This window comes from Macrobrachium nipponense, chromosome 14 (assembly GCF_015104395.2).
Source record: "Macrobrachium nipponense isolate FS-2020 chromosome 14, ASM1510439v2, whole genome shotgun sequence".
NCBI lineage: Eukaryota > Metazoa > Arthropoda > Malacostraca > Decapoda > Palaemonidae > Macrobrachium > Macrobrachium nipponense.
Window position 1 is genome coordinate 53,889,605 of NC_087207.1, and position 20,454 is coordinate 53,910,058.

A 20,454-nucleotide genomic window follows, 5' to 3' on the forward strand; every position below is an offset into this window, starting at 1 on the left:
AAAAAAATTTCCAACTCTGCACTTAATGGGCAGTAAGAATTTTCTACTGCAAAAGGAAAATAAAACATACATAAAGCTCATATAGATAAAAAAATCTCTCTACTGTATTTCATCCTCATATTTTCACTTACTGAGATAGACGCTCTATTTTGAGTTTGACAGTAACCTTTATCAGGATTGTTCCATTATAAGAAAGATGGGTTTAATGTCCCAAAACCAACATTCCATTTGCAACATTTTTATGGTCATTGTAAACCAAGTAAACTTAAACATGAAGGTACTGATGAGAGAGAGAGTCTGATACCACAGGGACCATTAAAAATAATTAAACCGTTTTTAGTTGATCAATCACTATTTGGGAAACCTGACGTTATATACCTTGTTTGCAAATGAAAGACCACAATATTAAAGTGTTTAAAAACAGAATCTATAACCTCAGAATAATTAATCGTAACCAGTAACCATTTCTTTGATAAAAAGATATTTTCTTACCTTTAAGTGGTCAACAAGCGCCATCCACTTCGGATTTTCCTCCGATGCAAAATCTCTGGTGTTTTCTTCATAATTGCCCACCTACATCAAGGAACAATACTTCCATCAGTTTAGTAACTAAAAGCAACAATATCACTATCTATAGCAATAAAATGGAATGGAAAGGCAAAAAGCTGGGACCTATGAGATCATTCAGAGTTGAAAGGGAAATTAAGAGTACAAAGGTTTTATTAAAGGTGTAACAGGAGGTAAACTTTGCAGCTGCACTGTGAAACAACTGTTTGGAGAGGGTGGAGAGTAAGATGGAAGAGCTCGAATATGAATGGAGGAGTAAAAGAAATGAAAAGGGTTACTAGGGGCCACAGAGACAGAACAAAGTAACCTTAAGTATGCTTTGTCCAACGCTACCTTGTGAGGTGGACTGACAGCACTACTCCCTATGGGGTCTAAACTTAGGCACACTACTGGACATAACCTTCATTACTAACTGAATGACTGACTTCAGTGGCAGAACTACTGGGGGTACAGGAGGTGCAATGCAGCAGGGCCTACTGTGATTGGGGGCCCATCTGGCCCCACCATAATGTCTTGTTAGATTGATCTGTTGATATATTTGTAAATATGTTTAGGTAATAGAAATAATGAAAATATAAATGATAATGATAATGATGATCATAGTAGTAGTAGAATTAGTAATAGTATTAGTAGTTTTTATTCTTATCTATACTATAGTATCATCATTGAATGGCAATTCATTTTGCCTTTCATGATAGAAGCCCACTCAAATAATCTGCACCAGGGCCCATAATGACCCAGTTCTGCCACTGACTGACTTGTTCACCTAAAAGTTACAAAGAAGAAATTTTTACACCAAATTTTTCAGAAAACAAATTTCCCAGCAACACTGAAGTATTGTCACTAATTACAGTGACATATTACAAACCTGCCAACAGCATTTTGAAACATTTATTGATTTCTTAATAATGAACTTTTAAATTAACAAATTTACATATTCTTATATTTTTCACCAAATAATTTGGAATACTAATTAACCACATCCCAGAGGAATATGTTTTAATCTTAAATAATTAAGATAAATGTAGTACATTTTAAAATGAGCTGAACCAGAAAGGATGCAAGTAAAAAATGTCCAATTTCTCTGCAGATATGCATAATCTTCTGGTATCCACATAAAACTCTTCAAGACTGACAGGTGACTTTCCATAATGACTACGAATTAATACAATTCTCTATCATGCCCCTTGAACGTGGTACCTGTACTCATCAGCAGCTATTACAATTATTTTTTGGCTAGACTACTATCTTAGATGCAATATATTTTCAGATAAATGTCTTAAAACTGAATTTTAAGTGTAAATTACAGGTTAGTTTAGGCTAGGAACTATGTGACATTGTTGTTAGCTGTAAAATATCCAGAAAAATTCAGTGCAGGCTACAATATAGTCTGTTATTTATAGTAGTGGACTTTGTTGTTTATCGGAAAGCCAGACCCTCCAAGTATCTGTCAGGCTGAGGTGCTACCATATGACCAGAATCCATGTTGTAGTACTAATAAAGGAACAAACATTACTGTTACTAAAAATAAAAATCATACATACGTACCTTTACGTGACCCAAAACGTATAAACCAGATTTCTTCAGGTCATTGGTGAAATCTATAAGTGGACAAGCTGACTGGGGATTTGCAACCATGAGTAACATCTGCGGCCGCCAGAATTTCACGTGGTCTTTTCGAGAATCCAAAAGCAGTAAATATTTACGGACCTAGAAAAACAGAAATAACTCTGATGAAAAGTTTGCATTATTGTGAATTTGCACAACTTGAATCACGTTAAGATTGAGGTATTACTGTAGTGCCAGTAAAAAAACGAAGAGAAGTAACCCCAGATAGGTCCTTGATACCTGAAGTCCTTCTGGAGGGGGATTCCCCCTTCCAAACATTAACCTCTCCTCCTCCCTCTCCGTCTTCCATACGTTAACAAGATGCTTCCATAAAGGTAAGCGAGATGTTACATGTTTATCCTCCATTTCATTAGTCATTTATTTCATTTCACACTGTTTTCTGTATGTAGAACTGTGTTCACTCTCTATAAAATTATATTTTATATATATTTTTGGGTGTCTGGAACACATTAGTTGGATTTAAATTATTCCTTATGGGAATTATTGTTTTCGATTTGGTATGTTTTGGACTTCGTGGGATGTTTAGGAACAGATTACATATGAAAACCAAGGCTCCACTGTAATAATGTAATTTATATACCTCTAATAAAAATGATATTGTTATGATACAATAAAGTTTCATACATACTTACCTGGCAGATATATACATAGCTAAGACTCCGTCGTCCCCGACAGAAATTCAAATTTCGCGCCACTCGCTACAGGTAGGTCAGGTGATCTACCGGCCTGCCCTGGGCGGCAGGACTAGGAACCATTCCCGTTTTCTATCATATATTTTCTCTTCCCCCTGTCTCCTTGCGGGGAGGCTGGGTGGGCCCTAATCGTATATATTTGCCAGGTAAGTATGTATGAAACTTTATTGTATCATAACAATATCATTTTCATACAATCAACTTACCTGTCAGATATATACATAGCTGATTGGCACCCTTCGGTGGAGGGTAAGAGACAGCTACTTCTGGAATAGACAGGTAAACAACATATGTTGTAGGTATAAATAAAACCTTGGTGCCTCCTACCTGATAGGTGGTAGACTTCGTGTGTTGCCCCGTAGTCTGCATCACCTCAAGAAACTTTAGCGAGATATGTGATCTATGGCCAAGAATTCTTGTGGGTCTGCCGAAGGGGTCTTATCCACTTACTCGGCAGAGCCTGAAAGTTCTTTGTCAATGGGTGCTGATCCACTTATATGACAACACACCTTATTAAGGAGCACACAACCAATCCCGACCACCTGATCCTAACCACCAAGTTAGTATTAAAAATTGCTCCGAGTTATCCCCAAATTCTTCACAACAACCATAACTCAAACCAAATTGCACACGCACACAATAATTTTCCAAAAAAAAAAAAATTTTATGATACTCATCTAATAAAAGATATCACAAGAGTTCCTTACTGAACGGAAAGTGACTGGCCGCCTGTTGCGGCACCTGCACTTGTTCAGCAGAAAGTCTAGAACATATCTATTAGACTTATGTATTAATTAAGGATTGGTGATTTAGCTCCTGTACCATAGGATTGTGCCCACAGACACGAAAGGACCTAAGAAAAATATTTTTCATAGGTCACACGAACGTCCTTCAAAATAGTTGAGAAGCAAACACTGAATTACATCTCCAATATGTCGCTTTCCAAGATATTCTTTAGTGACATGTTTCTCTGAAAAGAGAGAGATGTAGCCACTGCTCTCACTTCATGAGCTCTTACTCTCAGGAGTTTGAAAGAATCATCCGTGCAAGCCTTATGAGCGTCCGTAATGACGTTCCTGACAAAAAAGGCTAAAGCATTCTTAGACATAGGTCTTGATGGATCCTTCACCGAGCACCAGAGACCTTGTCTAGAACCTCCCAACTGTTTCTTTTTCTGCATGTAAAACTTTAAAGCCCTTCCTGGGCAAAGAGACCTCTCCGATTCCCTGCCGACGAGACCCGATAAGCCTTTTACTTCGAAGTTTCTCGGCCAGGGATTTGAAGGATTTTCATTCTTCGCCAAGAATAATTCTTTGAAAGAACAGATGGCTGAATCTAGATTGAAACCCACTTTATCACTAAGGGCATGCAGCTCACTAACTCTTCTAGCCATCGCCAGTGACAAAAGAAACAAACATTTTCTCGTTAGGTCACGAAACGAGGCCAAATGCAGGGGTTCAAATCTCGCTGAGGACAAGAACTTAAGTACCACGTCGAGATTCCAGTTAGGGGGAGAAGTAATCTTTAGACTTCCTGGTCTCAAAAGATCTAATCAGATCATGTAGATCTCTATCATTCCCCAATCTAGGCCTCTATTCCTAAAGACGGCGAAAGCATACTTCCTATAGCCCTTTATCGTGGCTACGGAGAGACGAGATTCCTCTCTCAAAAATAACAGAAAATCAGCGATTTCTGTTACAGAGGTACTGGAGGAGGACGGACAACTTCTTCGACTTGCACCACCTTCTAAAAACTTCCCACTTCGATTGGTAAACTCGGAATAGTGGAAGTTCTCGGGCTCTAGCGATCGAGCTTGCTGCTTTGCTAGAAAAGCCTCTCGCTCTGACAAGTCTTTCGATAGTCGAAAGGCAGTCAGAGCGAGAGCGGGGAGGTGTTTTGATGAAACCTCTCGAAGTGTGGTTGTCTGAGAAGATCCTTCCTTTGTGGGAGGGATCTGGGGAAGTCTACCATCCACTCCAGCACCTCCGTGAACCACTCTTGAGCTGGCCAAAAGGGGGCTATCAGGGTCATTTTCGTCCCCTTTGATGTCACAAACTTCCTGAGCACTTGCCCCAGAATCTTGAATGGGGGAAATGCGTAAACGTCTACATGAGACCAATCTAGCAGGAAGGCGTTCTACTGTTAGAGCTGGGGTGGGGGTTCTTTACTACTGAACAAAAAAGACTTCCAGTCTTTTTGAGAGGAACGTGGTGGCCCAAAGAGGTCGACATGAGGAGTCTCCCAAAGAGACCAGAGATTTCCGACAAACTTCTGAGTGGAGGTCCATTCGGTGTGAAGGACCTGGTTCCTCCTGCTCAGCCTGTCTGCTCTCACGTTCCTTACTCCTTGAACAAACCTCGTCAAAAGAGAGATGTTCCTTTGAGATGTCCACAACAGCAGGTCTCTTGCGAGCTCGTATAGGGCATACGAGTGTGTACCTCCTTGCTTTCGAATGTATGCAAGGGCGGTTGTATTGTCCGCATTCACTTGGACTATCTTGTTCCTCACTAAAGGTTCGAAGCTCTTCAGGGCTAGGTGTACGGCACACAGCTCTTTGCAGTTTATGTGCCAGGACACTTGAAGAGCATTCCAAGTGCCTGACACCTCTTTCTTTCCCAAGGTTGCTCCCCAACCTTTTTCCGACGCGTCGGAAAACAATACAAGGTTTGGGTTCTGCGTTTCTAGGGAAGTACCCTTGTTTTCCTTCAGTGGGAGTAACCACTATTCTAAGTGGCGCTTCATCCAAACTGGAATGGGAAAACTGTCCGAGAGAAGCCCTGTCTTCATGTTCCACGATCTTCTGAGGAAGAACTGAAGCGGACGGAGATGAAGTCTTCCTAGAGGAAAGAACTGTTCGAGCGAGAAAGAGTCCCTAATAGGCTCAAACCATTCCCTCGCCGAAGTACGTTCCTTCCCTAAGAAGAGAGAGACTTTCTCTAAGCCTCTCGTTAGTCTCTCTTGAGAAGGAAATACTCGAAAACCCCGAGAATCCATCCGAATCCCCAGATAGACCAAGTTCTGGCTGGGGATCAGTTGGGACTTCTCGAGGTTCACGAGCAATCCTAAGGTCTTTATCAGGTTTAGTGTCACAGCAAGGTCCTCCAAACACTGTTTCTCTGACTTTGCTCTGATGAGCCAGTCGTCTAGGTATAGAGATATACTGATTCCTTTCAGGTGAAGCCATCTCGCCACATTTTTCATAAGGCTCGTGAAGACCTGAGGAGCCGTAGACAGGCCGAAACACAAGGCTCTGAATTGGAAGATCCTTCCCCCCGTCATGAAACGGAGGTACTTCTTCGACGAAGGATGGATCGGGACGTGAAAAATAGGCATCCTGGAGATCCAGAGACACCATCCAATCCCCTTGGCGAAGAGCCGCAAGGACTGATGCAGAAGTCTCCATGGAGAACTTCTGTTTCTGAACAAACTTGTTCAGAGCGCTGACATCTAGAACTGGTCTCCAGCCCCCCGAGGCTTTCGCAACCAAAAAAAGACGATTGTAAAACCCTGGGGAGCTTTGATCCAGCACTAGCTCTATTGCTCTCTTGTCCCACATTTGATCCACCATTTGTTGAAGAGTATCTTTCAACACAGGGTCCTTGTAATTGGCGGACAATTCCCGCGGAGTTGACGTCAGGGGAGGATTGTCCAGGAAAGGAATGAGGTATCTTTGCTGTAGAACAGACATTGACCAAGCGTCTGTATCTATGAGAGTCCAGGCTTCCGCAAATCCCCGGAGCCTGGCACCTACTGGTGTTTGGAGGAGCGTCACTTCACTTTCCCCTTTTAAAGGGACGGAAAGAGGCTCTACCTCTCTTCTCAGTCGCTTTCCTTTTAGCGGGAGCTCTAGAGGGAGGACCTCTCGAAAGGGCCGAAGAGGCGTAGAAACACCTTTCTTGTCTCCCACCATCACTGGTCTCTTCTTCCTGGATGATTGAAGGAGAAGATCCTGTGTCGCTTTCTCCGTCAGAGAACGGGAAATGTCCCTCACCAACTGCGAAGGGCAAGGGAACAGAAAGTCAGACCTGGGAGCAAATAACAAGGCTGCCCTTTGCGAATGAGACACCGCTTTTGTCAAAAAAGCGCTAAAAACAGATCTCTTCTTCAAGAGACCTGCTCCAAATAAGGAAGAGACTTCCCCTGAGCCGTCCTGTACCGCCTTGTCAATGCACGACAATATTGCAAGGAGTACGTCAGGATCGAGTCCTTCCGAGGCATGGGCCTTCTTGGACATCACCCCAAGGGACCAATCTAGGAAGTTGAAGACTTCCAAAATGTGAAAAAGTCCCTTGAGGAGATGATCCAACTCCGAAAGACCCAAGTTATCTTAGCCGTATGAAGGCTATGTCTCCTGGATGCGTCTACCAGACTGGAAAAGTCAGCTTCAGCCGAAGCTGGGAGAGTGAGCCCCATATTCTCCCCAGTCTGTACCAAATACCTCTCTTGCCCGTAAGTCTAGCGGGAGGCATGCAAAACACCGTTCTGACTAGCTCCTTTTTGGTTAGCATCCAGCTATCCAGCGGGACTGAAGAGCTCTCTTCATAGAAATCGTCGGCTCATCTTCAGAAAAGCCGACGACTTCGGCGTCTTGGAGCATGAAAAAGTGAACGAGGAAAGAAGGAGGAGCGGCAGGATCAAGGCATCTCCGTATTCCTGAAGAAGGAGAGCTGTCAAAACTTTATAGTTAGACAGCCCTTCTCTGCCGTGTCTCGTCTTCTGAGTCCTCTTCCAATTATAGGATCAGAAGGAGAAATCAATTCTCGTTCTGGGTCTTCCTGCCCAATAACTCTCTCTACGGGAGACAAAAAACTCTAATAGGGGAGGGGCTAAGAGCATGTACAGAGCTCCTCTGCAACAATTCAGACGTCTCGCGCCTGGTTAGCTCCTCGCGCTTGGCTGGCGCCTCGCGCCTGGCTGACTCCTCGCGCTTTTACTGTCTGGCGCCTCGCGCCTGGCTGCGTCCTCGCGCTCGGCTGACGCTGCTGGCTTGGCAGACGTATCACGTCTGGTTACATCCTCGCGCCTGTAAAGTGTTTCACGCTTATCTGGCGCTTGAATCCTATAAGACGCTTCTCGTCTGGAGGAAACCTCGCGCTTGACTGGCGCTTCAAAATCGTCAAAAGTCTCTCTATCAGAAGAGATCTCAAACGCCTCACGTCCCACAGGAGCCTCACTCCTGGCGGGAGAAGGAAGACGAGACTTCTTGACAGGAAGCCTCACGTCTTTTCTACGAGGGGATCCTTCGAAAGGACTCCTACAAGGCGGATAACTGTTCTTGCACAGCCAAAATGATCCTCTTGGAAGCTTCTCCGGCGTCTTCTTGAACGGGAGAGGGAGACCTCGAAGGAGTTTTGTCCAAGCCAGGGGACGTCAAAACCCTCTTAGCCTTCTTGATCGAGGGAGGCGCTTCTTCCGAAAAGCGTTCGGGGCTTGAATCCAAAATAGGATCTTTCCAGTGCCTTTTCAGGGGCCTGGAAAGGTCCGAATCCTTCCACCCTCGTTTAGGAGAGGGAGAGGCGGACGAAGAGAAGCACTCTCTGAGAACGCTTTTCCTATAGCGGTCCTGAGCAGTCTGTCTAATTACAGAGCCGCTGAAGGGACGCCTGACCGGGGGGAATTCTCCACAACCTCCGTACGGCTTTCGACTTCCTTCTCCTCTGGGCTTGGGAGCTTGGAAGAGGTCTAGGCCTGGGAGCATCGCAGAGACGGTCAGACGCCCCCTCCACAACACTGGGGACACTCACTTCACTAAAATAGTCACTTTCACAATCTTACCTTTCATGGCAGCCATTTTGGATTTCATCCTGTGAAGAGTAGCTTTCAGTTCAGCAATTTCCGAGGCCGAATCTGAATGTAAAGCCAGTGAGGGCCCTGATACAGAATTAGAATCAAATGCATAGTTAAGAGAAGAGTTAGAATCATTAAAAGGCTCAATAGGCCTTGTACTACTACCCGCACCCTTAGATGCCGCCCTTCTGACTCTATCCCTTTCTAACTTCTTCAAGTAAGAAGTTAGAGTCTTCCATTCCTCAACATTCAACCTCTCACATTCATGACAGGTATTAGAAATAGAACAGTCAAAACCTCTACATTTGCGACATACAGTGTGAGGATCAACCGAAGCCTTCGGTATCCTCACCTTGCAGCCTACATTCACACACACTCTCACACAACCACTTGAATCAGACATTCTTGAAGAAAAATCAAAAGCAAGTCCAAATCCAGTCCACAGTAGCGAATGCCAAAACAACGATCCAGGTACATCACCAAAAGTCCACAAAAAGATGATCAATTGTCTAGAAAAGCAAATTCCAGTCAGGAGGTGGCAGCAACGATGTTGATACCACCGGCGACAGAAAATATATGATAGAAAACGGGAATGGTTCCTAGTCCTGCCGCCCAGGGCAGGCCAGTAGATCACCTGACCTACCTGTAGCGAGTGGCGCGAAATTTGAATTTCTGTCGGGGACGACGGAGTCTTAGCTATGTATATATCTGACAGGTAAGTTGATTGTATGAAACTAGAATGTACGATTAGCATCACCCTCAAATACATTAATTTCTTTTCTTTAATACACATTATGAAATTTTCAATTAAATAAACATAATTACTTAAAATACTGACAATTGTTACAACAGCCGAGATGAATTGAACACTGTCACGTACAAAAAAAATTTATAAAAATAAAAATAATTGATCTAGTAAGGGACGCCCAGTAAATGATTTACACAATACCATTTATCTGCTCAAGATACAGTGTATTATGTGTACAAACAGGCAAAAACAGTTACGAAAACATCAACCTGTGCATCTGTAACCAAGTGTATTAAGCTTTAAGATGTGTTTCTGCTCACTACAGAATTCTTTTGTACCAAAGACAAACACTTCTATGGCATATTATTTAATAACAAGATAATGCAGCCATTGCTAAAAGCATATTCTCATTACAATGATGTATATTCATGACACCACTTAATACAAACCTGATGGAATATTAGTGCTTGAGAAATGGAACCCCACTGGTTCTGTTCTGACGGAGACTGCAGATGAAGTATGATTATCAGTATCAACAATATTATAATACATATCCCTGCAGTCGCTGCGCTGATCACAAACATCATGGCACCATTACCAATAATCCCGAGAATCGCCGTCCACCATGTGAAGTATCGAAAAGTTGGCCTGAGAAAAGTGTGTGTTATAAACAACAATCTCCAATACATCGAGAAATCAAAGGATTTCACAAATATATTGAACTTGTGGCATCCAATTTGTAATTCTTTTCTTTCCCTTCTATACAGTATGAATCCTTTACCCCAGAAGCTGAATGAATACAGGCAGTCCCCGGGTTACGACGGGTTCGGCTTATGACGTTCCGAGGTTAAGGCGCTTTTCAATTATATTCATCAGAAATTATTTCCAGGGTTACGACGCATGTTCCAGGGTTACGACGCCTATAACGCTCATCTGGCAGAAGAAATATGACACCAGAAATGCAAAATAATCAATATTTGAAGGTTTTTTTGATGCAAAATGCAATAAAAATGCAGTTTACATATTTTTGAATTCACCCAAAGCATTAAAAGTAAGGTTTTCTTAGGATTTTTGGTGATGTTCTGGCTTACAACGATTTTCGGGTTACAACACGTCTCAAGAACGGAACCCCCGTCGTAACCCAGGGACTGCCTGTACTCCCAATTACAACTAGTGACTTGTTACACATCTTAGTCAGCAAGGCAGACAGGTTTCAGTTAATGCTACAAACTCTAACCTATGGCTATCTCTTCAAGTTTATATATTTGGTTAGTACAATTATGATATAAGATTTATTGAATATAGGCAGTCCCCGGGTTACGACAGGGGTTCTGTTCTTGAGACGCGTCGTGAGCCGGAAAATCGTAAAAAACCCTAAGAAAACCTTACTTTTAATGCTTTGGGTGCATTCAAAACTATGTAAACAGCATTCTTATTGCATTTTTCATCAAAAAAGCCTTCAAATATTGATTATTTTGCATTTTTGGTGTCATATTTCTTCTGACAGATCAGTGTTGTAGGAGCCGTAACCTTGGAAATAAATTTCTGATGCATATAATTGAAAAGCGCCTTAACCTCGGAACGTCACAAGCCGTACCAGCTGTAACCCGGGGACTGCCTACATGTTTTAAATCACATTCAATTTATTTTGTTCATCCATCATCTGACACTTTTAGCGTACTTAATTCTCACTCCTTTTATTTTCTGCTTATTCTTCCACTGTCTACAGAGGACAACAAATGCTTACACAGTTCCAAAATATATGGTCTTTTTACAGCATAAACATAAGAGAATAAAATGAAAAATCCATTGGAGGTCTAACTGTGTCAAGGTAAAAAAATCAGCATAACTTCAAAGATGATAAAAGTTTTGATTTACTCAACTGATTTTGCTTTTATTTGCTAATTTCTACAATTATTTACAAAAAAGTATGTGCTGTTTTTCCCAAGGCTGATATTCTCTCTTCATGCACTGGCATTCTACTCTGTGGGTTTGTAAAGTTAAAATTGATCACCTTTGCTTGCTCCACAGGACTGTCTGCACATTACAATTTTTTTTCAATATAAAATATAATAATATGGTAACGACATAGATACAGTAAATACTGATTCTTTCAAAAAGTTGGGGCCACACTTCTGAGCCATTTTTATGATTATCATTACTGGGAGATATACTGACTTGAATCTCATGAACTTGTAATGATAACCTTGTTCTTACATTACATTACGAATATATGGAAATTCAATCTAAGCAGCTAAAAAAGAACCTCCATGAAACCACCAACCATAAGCTTATGATCATGACTTTAGTATTAAATAACATATCATTAAAGGGCAAGGGCACCAACAGTTAGTCACTCGAGTTAACGCAAACTATATCCTTTTAAAATTTTCTGAACTTCATGGTAGTCAAAAAGAAATACTAAACAATACTTACCTAAAGTTAGGCGCACTGGCCCATTCTAAGCCCAGACAAGCCATGTTTGTAGCCAAGTAAGATAAGAGGAAAAATATCGATGTGAACTGGGCAATCTCATTCAGCCCACCAATTAGCAGTACTAATTCCACCAGTACAGCAGACACAAGTACAGCTCCAACTGGATTAGTTCCTATCGATATCTTTCCAATGTAGAAGGTTAGCCGACCTGGAGAACAAATATGTAAGAACCATAAGACTTAAACAACTGACAAATAATGTGGCAATAAAGAAATAAACTATGGAATGGAACATAAAATTTAGGCTGAAGGCCAAGCACTGGGACTTATGAGGTCATTCAGCACTGAAAGGGAAATTAGAGTGAAAAGATTTTAAAGGCTTAAAAGGAGAAAAACCTTGCAGTTGCACCATTAATCAATTGTTAGGAGAGGGTGGAAACCAGGATGGAAGAAAGAGATTATGAACAAAGGTACAGTAAAAGGAATGAAATGGGTTGCAGCTACAGGCCGAAGAGACACTGCAGAGACCATTCACAACACTGACAGCATTAGCCCCTATGGGGAATAAACTACATACAACATAGACTTTGACAGTAAATACATGAGATAAGCAAAGAGACATGGTGCTCCAATGAAATATTCTTTATGTTTCTCAACATAAGCAGTTGCCTTTACAATCATCATTAATAAAGAAAAAATTATATAAAAGGCAATGGAGACAATGGCTATGTAAAAATTTACTTCTCTTCTATACAGAATCAATCATAACCTTAATTCTATCAACAATAAAAACTTTTTCCAATAAAGTGAAAACAAAGAATAAAGAAAGCTTCCCTTAATACAACATTAGTTACCCACTGACAGAAAAACTAAACAAGGTCTTTGGCACTTAAAAGGCATAAAAACCACAATCAGAAACTTACCATAAATATTGTCTTTCACCAATGCAGCCAAAATTCTTGAGGACCCAATGATATTGCTCAAACTTGCACTCATGGTGGCTGTTACGATACCTATTTGTAAAAAAAAATTAAAACACCTTGTGATGAACATAAAATTTTTGTTTTGGTCAAAGATGACAATCTCTGCATTACATTTCATCCCAAAGTGCTTTCAAATCACGACAAAAAGCATACTTGACCTGATTTTAAAATGCTACCATCAATGTTAACTTATCATCACTGTTAACCTTATGCTCATAGAAATTAAAATACTTATGGTAGTGTGTGAGATTCTGACACAAATTTCTTAGATGTTGGTAGTAAAGATGTATATAAACATTAAAAGTCACCTAATTCCACGGCAACACCTGCTAAAAGAGAGAGATAGAGAGAGAGAGAGTGTATGAGGACTATAATATACAAACAGAAACTTTGAAGGGAGAAGCTGAGAGAGAGAGAGATAATAATGTACTTACCAATTGTGACAAATTGGGGTAAGAAATTGATAGCCATCATAAAGGTATAGTTGTTGTTCAACAAAAACCTGCTGCAAGTCGAGGCAGTTAGCAAAAACAGCAACAGATATACCAGGAACGTAAACAGCGAGCCCAGCAAAGTTCCTCTTGGGATGCTTTTACCAGGTTCTTTCAGTTCTCCTGATGGTACAGAATTAACTTGCTAGCACAAATACAAATTTAAAGTGAACAAGCAAAAAGTGTACAGACATTTAAAATACCAAGTACATCAAAATCCAGATGAAATAATCAACATGACAACTGGTCTGTCCCTCACCTGACATATTAGCACCAGCCATGATTCCAGTAACACCGCTGAATAAGACGGCAAACAAGGTTGCAAAGTCAACCGTCTGTGGAAGGTCATCTGCATCATCCACTGTTGTGTAGTCATAGGTGAAGTTTGGGAATAGGTTGTCATTCAGCGTTGTCAACGAGAAGCCCGTGTAGGTTCCGTTAATAATGAAACTCTCATTCAATGAACTATTGCCGGGGTATATGATTTTATTATTAAATGGAATTGGTACCTGGAAAAGAAAAGGTTCAGAGATGGATATTACATCAATCTAGACAAGTTTGCAAACCACATCAGAATCACTAGTGTGAGCTTGTTTAGCCTCTACGTCATAAGCCTACTTATGCACTGATATCTCCTAATCATTACACTCTGATCATTAAGGAGAGTCCTTTGAGAAATAGTATTACTATGTGGTCTAGTTAAACTATATATAGTATATATGATCTAATCTGAAATCAAGTGACCACAACAATAACCTTAATAGAGAACATGTAAATTTACATGTATAAACTAGTATATATAACAACAAGAAGACTATGCTTGAAAACAGAACAGATTTCCAAATGGATAATTGCCTCTGCATAAAAACTTCACCTTCATAAGACAAGTGCTTCAACACTACTAAAGTTAGTCATTAAACATTCTAGAATTTGTTTACCAGCATTCAATATCTAACAGATGCAAATGACTGAAGCTTAGAATAGAATATAATACATAGCATTTTGGTCACAGGTCAAGTACTAGGACCTATGAGGTCATCCAGCACTGAAAGGTAAATTGAGAGCAGAGAGGTTTTAAAGGAGTAACTGGAGGAAAACCTCGCATTAACACTATGAAGTAATTGTTATGAGAGGGTGGAAAGAGGGAAGAAAGAGAATATGAATAGAGGTCCAGTAAAAGGATTGAAAGGGGGTTGCAGCCAGAGGCCGAAGGGAAGCTGCAAAGAACCTTAGTAATGCCTACAGTCCACTGCATTAGGTGCACTGATGGTACTACACCCCTGTGGAGAACTGAAGCTTAGACATATACATACATATACTAAATAAAATGTACATTTGTTTTATACAATTTTTACTTCACTGAAGTATCCAACGGCTGCAAAACAGAGTGATTTTGCTTACTTATAAAGTGTCACTTAATAGCATTCCTTAACTGAACTTAAGAGATTTACTAATAGAGTTTGTGGACATATAAGAAAATTTCAGTCTCATATCTTATGACCTCACCTGCTGCCCTTTATCAATTGCAAAGCTGATGATCACAGACCCAGTGCAAATGAGGACAGTGGCAAAAATGACAACAGTTAATTTGCGAACATCCCTGCACCAATCAGGCAAAATCAGAAGATTGATGACATTTACGACTGATCCGTACAGGAAGCCCAATATCCTCCCTCAGGCAAAGCCTTCACGTACCTCCCTGGAAAGGAAGATTTCATTTAGATTCACACACTAAAATGACTGTCACTAAAATACCAAATGGCTAAATTTACAAATGCAGAGGACTTTGTTTGTTTATTTTTGTTTGTTGTATGGTGTTTTTACATTGCATGGAACCAGTGGTTATTCAGCAACGGGACCAACGGCTTTACGTGACTTCCGAACCACATCGAAAGTAAACTTATATCACCAGAAATACACATCTCTCACTCCTCAATGGAATGCCCGAGAATCGAACTTGCAGCCACTGAATAAAAATTTGTATCATAATTCAACTATATATAACTGTCTGCATTCTAAGTTATTTACGTATCATATAACTGAATACTCTATTCACTTGGCTTCAAGTTATGTTCAGTCAGTCACTTCGGACATCAACTGATGAGTTCTCAATTGAAAAATTAAGCAACACCTTTCCTGTACTATTTATCTTGTCCATAAAAACAAGTTACTTTTATACTGAAAGGAATTTACTACTGTCCTCATATAATGTGATTCTTAAAAAGAAAATAATTGCAACCAGTGCTGTCTACAGCATTACAGCATACGGCACTACTCATTATCAGTATAAAGTAACAGTAATGCTAATATGAATGTGCCAAACAGTATAAACTTAACTCAGCAAATTATTCCACCCAAGCAAATCTGTTCCATATTTATGTATCTGTTTATATAAAAAAAATTACCCCAAAGCAATATCTCAAGAATAAAAGCAGATTTTGTACAAGAAATACAAAAAACTCATATATTACCCATAAAACAGGTTTTAATGTAGGAAAAATCTATTTTGTTAGGCAGCTGTGAATCCAAATTGAGCTGTAAAATCAGAAGTTACTAAATAGATACTCACAAATTTCAGTAAGAAAGACACAAATTATGACAAACCCAATGCAGAACTGACCTCCTTCCGTCCCAAAACTGTCAAGAATGCCTTCCACACAGCCAGCTGCAAAATAAAGGGGGCCACTGCTGAAGACATTAGCAAAGAAGAACAGGGCTCCAATTGCACCACCAAACTCTGGCCCTAGTGTTCTGCTGATCATAACTGTGTCTTATGTTAAGGACAAGATATAAGACACCTGCACACAAAAATATACTCAAGTACATATCTATAAATTCAAAATGCAACAATGTTTTACCCATATGTTTAGATATTCCCAAACAGACATTACAGTACATACTGAATTTACTTGTTTTACCCACATGTTTAGATATTCCCAAACAGAAATTACAGTACATACCGAATTTACTTAAGTATTTTCTTTCTAAAATTTTATGAATAAAAAAAATGTAACAGCTACTTTTTGTATCTTACCTACAGACATCAAAATCAGAATCTAAATGCTATTATGGAAATCCCTGGCAACTTGTACATTCAACATGAGGAATTTAATAAGCAGTAAAGAGGTATGAGTCCATGGAATGTAATATGTATTCTCAATGGCATAGCCTTTGTGAAACACTTCATTGCATTTACATAAATTCAAAGAAATTATTTGTTATCACCAAACTCTTAAGTTATGTTTCATAGATATACATACTAATCAAAGGACAATATGAAAAAGCACCAATTCAGTAAAATTTCTGGTAGAGCTCTGACTTCAATGTGTACTACATGTATTTGGCAAAATCCATCACTTTCAAGGACATTATACTGGCCCTTGGTACTGTGTTGTCAGTGTTACACTGGATCCCTAACCTTGTCTGCTATTTAAATCCATACTCTCCTAGTATCCTTAGTGTAAAGGAACTACTATTTAAAGTGTGAAACTACCCTCATTTCTTAGGATAAAAGCTTCCCTGATGGCTGTGGAAACAGGTTAACTAAATCTGGAAAGTGAAATTCTGACAAAATTGTGATATCAGCATAGGTATATAGTATGACTCAAAGCAAATGTGATACTAATATAGCTTTCAGGAATGACTTACCACCTATAAGGAAATAGTAACCAGTAACATTATTAAAGCATTTCAAATATATTTCAACACTCTCACTGAAAATACAAGTGATTCAGAAGAAGTAAAGGATACAGTACGCTCCACCACCCTCAACGGCCCCATTCGTTGAAATGGCACAAATGGAAAGGATGGTTACTAAAAGTATTGAGTATCCCAGCGTCAGTGTACAGCAAGCATACAGCAAGCCTATGTTGCCAATGATAAAACCTGAAGAAAAGAAAACAAATTTCAATCACTTATAAACATCATAGAAATGTTAACTAAAATTAGCAATACTTCAAAGTCATTCATGTGATGACATTATCCAGTTATTGCTACCATATCATTAAATTTCCCATAACCCAGGGAAGTAACAAAAACCCCATAAAAGTAAATAAAAACATATCGCCATTATCACACTCGTATCGTTTAATGTAATAATAATAATAGTGTTGTTTCACATTACATAAAAATACCTACAATAATCCCATCTACTTTTCTCCATAACAGTTTTGAATAAGTGATAACTGATGAAAAATCACCAACAAATCAGAATCTTTACCAAACTAATGTACTCACCAACACGCAGGAAAAGGAGTGCACTGAACTGGGAGAGAGAAACTGGTGCAAATACACCGTCAAAAGTGCCCAGTGTTCTATTGGATGAAACATTTTCTTCAGAGCCATTGACATTAGATATCTCCCTCCCACTCAAGCTTCGAAACAATCTTCTTTGTGATAATAACGGAGCTCGTTCCTGCAAAAGTCATACAAAGGTGTAAACAAAAGTTCAGTAAATTATTTGAAAAAATTTACAATTGCCATTTTAAACACATTTTACTAAACTAAAATCAACTAAACTAAAATCAAGGCCATACCTAGAGAAACTATCCTAGAAGGAAGTGTAAATCACTTATAGGTTTTCAGGAGACTTGGTGCTTGAAGTAATCAACGTCTACTTCAACCCTTCCTATATCTCTAGGTCCACCTTTATCTATTTCAATTCACAAATAAAATTCCTATAAAAGCAAATTAGGAGCCAAATGCTGGCTTTCTCTCTCTGGGCGCTCTTGAGACAAACACTCCAGGATATCCCAATTACTGCAGGACGGACTAGGAAAATAAGAGGTTCTCTGAACCTTTTAAAGGGCACTGGAGAGGAGTGAGACACATCCATTGACTACTTGTGGGCAGACCCCACCATCCTCCCTTGGGCTACCAGATTGACTCCCAGGTTTAGAGTATTCCAGTGACCTTTGCCTAGGAGAATCAGTAGGATGTATAGCTGCCTCCTCCACCAACACTTCATTTGCACTTTTATCACTCATTTTGTCCATTACGATTTTCACTGAAGCCCCTAATTGGTTCACCTTACAAGTAAACCAAATTTCTGGTTGAATCTTGACTCGAGGCTGGCAATGGGGTCGGGATCGGAAGCGTGGGAGCCAGATAAAGGAAAGGGTGGTACAGTCTGAGGACTGGGAATGCGCGGAACAAGAGACACAGGTTCAAGACACAGAAGTAACATTTACATTATCAACAGACTTAGCATGATCCTGACTAACTACAGTCTACAGTCTTTCTATTACATACTGACTCTAGGTGCTGTCTTTCTCTTGTTTCTCACATGGCATATAAACTGAACATACCTGACCTCTACAAGTTGTACAAGGATATGCAGGTCATATGAAGCTTGAGTCAACCTAGGATGCATTGTAGCCTTTGCTGCAATATCTAATACTAGATGAACTTGAGATGGACATCGCCCACAAGTCAACTAATAACAAAGACTAAATTGTCTTTAATCGTGAAAAAGTGTAAAATATCTGTTAATCTGGTCTCATAAATAGCCCATCACTGACTAATTGTGCCGAAAAGGCTACTACATGTGAGAATACTTCAACAATTGTGCTAAAATATGTCAACTGGAAAGCAAAGAATTCCAAAATTAGCTGCTGCTAACAACTGATGAGTTGTTCCTCTCTTTCCCTGAAAGTGGGCAGGGCCAGTCATCTACCCAAAACATATGTAAGTAGCGCTACCAGCTAACACGAATTTCAACATTTTAGCTGCCAACGAGTTGAAACTAATAGATATGTACGTAATTACTTGGTAAGTTACTTATATAAAAATTACCTTTCTCAATGTTCTTTATAGTATATTCCCACGTGAAATGCACGTAAATATGTCAGAATATGAATGAAGATATGGTATTCCACTGACCACGGTTAGAAAATTTAACTTAAAACATAAAAATGGACAGCTACTAACATGACATAGTAAATAACTACAGAATAAGACACTTGTGAATTAAACAATACTGACACATTCAATGTTAATTTAGAACCACTAACATGCATGCACAGAAAGAATGAAGATTTTTGAAAACTTACACGGAATTTACTTGCACGTTTTTGAACTTGAGTGTTTGGATCTCGAACCTCCTTTGAGAAGAAAATGAAGCACAAGGAGAGAGAAAACATTAAAGAATTAACCATATTCTCCCATGGAGCTGCATCCATGGGCACAGGCTGTATTGTGTAGGCAGGAAAACAAATCTAATCTTTAAAGACAGATTAACAATATACTAAACTATACAACACAACTTTTATTACAATACTGTCCTTTTGTATAATGGTTGAAATCTTTAGACAAAGGTTAGGTTATCACTAAAAATTAATGATAATTCTGATTAAGGATATCAATTTGCTGAAAACCCAGAAAATCCAAATTTACCAAACATGAACTGTATTTCAATTTATGCAGTATTTCATCTACATGCATTTGCACTATAAATGAAAGTCACACCATGCTATTTGCGCCCCCAAGCTACCTTTCTCTTGCTAACCCCTAAACTTTTCCATAGGTAATCATACTACACTTAGATGACAACAAATTGAGGCATATTTAAGTGTAACCAACTGTAATGCCCTTATGAAAGCACTGTCTGGAAACTATACTGTATACATTAGAAGCTATCAGATTTTTATTTCAAATGCATTATAAAATTAATTAAACTTCTCATACATATGTAAATACTTTTACAAGACAATTGTTAGACCCTGTCACTTTTAATTGTCATCACCATAAAATCTGCAAAAAGTTTGACTTTTTTCATATAATTGAAACTTCCATGCGCATACTAAATACCGACCAATTTCTAAAGATGATGAAACGTAGCACTTTACTAATTAACTGAACTGTTGTATACAAAATATCACTTTTACACTTTTATTTAACACGACAGGCAGTTCCCAGTTTATGACAGGAGTTCTGTACTTGTGACACTTCGTAACCTAAAAATTGTTGTATGCCGGAACATTGTCATTGGGTGTACGTATTGAAAACTATGTGAACTGCAATTTTATTGCATTTTTCATCAATAAAAAAAACTAAAATATTGATTATTCTGCCTTTTTGGAGTCATTTACTCTGTCAGATTGGCGTCGTAAGCATCCTAACCCT

General features: G+C 39.4%; 1 protein-coding gene across 1 annotated transcript in view; it reads right to left on the minus strand.

Annotated features, from left to right (window-relative positions):
- The window catches only part of LOC135226237 (solute carrier family 12 member 9-like), a 46,464-nt gene that overhangs the window by 16,864 nt on the left and 9,146 nt on the right, over positions 1-20,454 (minus strand). Inside the window, 13 exon segments of the mRNA XM_064265680.1 lie at positions 493-573; positions 2,116-2,277; positions 9,873-10,071; positions 11,860-12,067; positions 12,782-12,871; positions 13,276-13,455; positions 13,592-13,841; positions 14,839-14,932; positions 15,028-15,031; positions 15,953-16,096; positions 17,083-17,217; positions 17,569-17,746; positions 19,383-19,433. Of these exon segments, the coding sequence (XP_064121750.1) occupies positions 493-573; positions 2,116-2,277; positions 9,873-10,071; positions 11,860-12,067; positions 12,782-12,871; positions 13,276-13,455; positions 13,592-13,841; positions 14,839-14,932; positions 15,028-15,031; positions 15,953-16,096; positions 17,083-17,217; positions 17,569-17,746; positions 19,383-19,433 (1,776 nt within the window).